Here is a 2486-nt window from a genome sequence, read left to right as displayed (position 1 = left end):
CAATACAAAACGGAGTGCTCTCTTCCACCGCCGCATCTTCCTGTTGGGGCTTCAGAGGCGTTCAGGTTGTTCATGCCTGTACTGCCGCCTAAATACCGATGTGTCCGTCTGAATGCATGAATTCGCTCTTGCTTAATCGTACGAACAGAAAAGTAACGCGTGTGCTCGTCTGGGTCGACGCTGAGCCCTCGCCTGGGCTGTTATAACTTGTCTACATCCCTCATAAGCTAAGCGAAATCTCCCATCATTTTCCTGCACTCCCCCATAGGTGGTGAACTCCCTGCTTTTATAGGGACCCTCAGAGAACGGATTCTATAGTTGTGCGGAGCGTGCTGCTAATATGTTCCTGCGTCTCACGGCGCCTTTGGGCCCGACAGCCACCGACGGCATTCAAATCCTTCGGGGAGCCGTAGAAAGGCCCAAACTCATCAAGGGCCCCTACACCATGGAGAGGTCTCTTCCTCTGTAGTGCATTCATGATGACATCAGCTGCAGCGGATCTCCCAGTCAACGCCAGTGGTACATCGACGAACGCTTTGGGGAGCTTCTCCGCCAACCACAAATACAAATCTAAAACCTGCACATGCGCTCACACACCCTACGCCCACATTTGCTGGTGGTCGCTGCTGCTCTCCGCTTTACACACCTAACAGCTGTTCAGCGGTCAAAAGGTGGCAGCGACTCCAGCGCATCCAGCAACTGCAGCACCCGCAAGTACCTGGTAGATTGTTTCCCATGCTCGCAGGGCCTCTATTGTCTCAGCTGGGGTCGCCTCTGTCTCATCCGCATCACACGGGGCCCCAATAGCGTCTCGGTGGAAATATCCAACGCCTGCCGCACCATGTGACCCCCAGGGGCATTCATCTACAGACCACGACCCCAAGCGCTGCTCTAGCCGTCGCTGCTGCTGGTCGTTGTCTACCTTCTGAACGATACGAAATGGAGAAGGCAACGGTACCACGCGAGTTGCAGCCAGGGAAACGGCAAAGGAACGCAAGGCTGCCTGTATGGGGAGACTGATGCTAGCAGCAGCAGCACTTGCGGTCGCTACTGCATCTGATGGCTCGCCTCCTGTTGCTGCACCTTCAGTGTCATCGCCTGTGACCGCGCCACTTCCCTCCTGCAACGGAAAGGCTGCCTCAGCTTCTGATTCCCCCTCACTGGAGCATCCTATTCCCTGCTGCTGCTCCTTCCGATGTGACGTGGTGGGGCGCGAGGCCGAGACAGGCGCCATACAGAAGATATATAACTCCGGGGGCGGCAACGGAACATCCCGTAGCAACGCCGCCACTGCAACTGCCCTGTGAAGGGCCCCTGCTGGTATGAAGTATGGAACTCTTGTGTGCAGCATTGACACGAACCTGCATTAGAAGGCATCAACACCAACAAGCAAGCGTCCTATTCGTCAACTGCCTAGGGCACTTGGTACCAGCTCAAGGGCGGCATAGAAATGCATACTCTAGGCATTAAGCTTGAGTGATTCAGAAGCATCAGCTTCGCAGCTCTGCGGTGGGGCCTAAGGTCTAGAATTTACTTCTGTATGAGGGCAGCCGTACACACTGGGGTGTTATCTGCTGCAAAATGGGCAAACAATTCGAATGCCCAAGTCTCAGGCAGCAGAGCCGCCGAGTTTAGAGGAGGTACGGAAACAGTCGGACCTACATCACAAGCCGTATACCCCACACATTACACACTTAGCGATGAACAGCTATTGCCAGATCCGACATCGCAAGGCTTTCCCCATTAAGGTTCGGGAACTGGGTATTTGCCATCGAAATGCAGAGCCAAGGGGGAAGTCTAAGCCCTCCAACCCATGGCGTCATTCTGCAGACACTGGATTCTCTGTCGAGACTACAGTTTCTTACCTTCGAGTAGACTTCGAAGTGTATCCAGCTGGTCTTGCTGCAGAGCGCTCACGAGGCCTCCCTGCGTGCCCCAGGGGCCCCCAAACCGCCCTGCCCTGTAGGCTAGCTGACGCACCTCGGAGGCCTCCAGTCGCCTTAGCGACGTTCCATCGTACTTAAAAGTGGTTGTGAATATGATGCGACGAATCGACAGGTTCACCCCAAGGCCAATTGCGTCGGTCGCTATCAGCACGGAATATGGAGGAAGAGGATCTGCTGTTGCTGCCTTTGCTAAATCTGTTGTTTCTCTTGCTGGTTTTGGCAGTGTTGATGCTGGCGCGGCTACTGCTGCCACGTCTGCAGATCCAACAGGTCCTTCAGCTGGAAATACAATGTTTAGGCGCTCCTGCTCCGGCTGGTCTTCCATATGTTGCCGTTGCTGCGCGTGTGCATGTATTTCTACAGCCTCATTAAACCTTCTGGTCTGCTGCAACCTGACATCCGGTGGCAGCTGCCCATACAGCAAAGCTGCCTGTACACCCGAAGCAGAGAGGAGCCCTTTGAGTTTCCAACAGGCATTTACGGAGAAGGCAAGGAGGCAGTCCCCCGGCTGAAGAGCAGCAACCCAATCAGCGGGCAAGG

General features: G+C 54.9%; 1 protein-coding gene across 1 annotated transcript; it reads right to left on the bottom strand.

Moving 5' to 3' along the window:
* Nucleotides 1-298: 298 nt before the first annotated feature.
* On the bottom strand, nt 299-2271 carry EMH_0090360 (helicase, putative; the record flags this gene model as incomplete). Its single annotated transcript, XM_038022990.1, has 4 exons — nt 299-577; nt 719-1361; nt 1535-1658; nt 1866-2271. The coding sequence occupies 4 exons, from the start codon at nt 2269-2271 to the stop codon at nt 299-301; spliced, it is 1452 nt and encodes a 483-aa protein (XP_037878844.1).
* Between the last annotated feature and the right edge of the window lie 215 nt (nt 2272-2486).

Source organism: Eimeria mitis, genomic scaffold (genome assembly GCF_000499745.2).
Source record: "Eimeria mitis Houghton genomic scaffold, Emh_scaff7112, whole genome shotgun sequence".
Taxonomy (NCBI): Eukaryota; Apicomplexa; class Conoidasida; order Eucoccidiorida; family Eimeriidae; genus Eimeria; species Eimeria mitis.
Note: the sequence above shows the minus strand (reverse complement) of the source record. Positions and strands in the feature narration are given on the sequence as shown.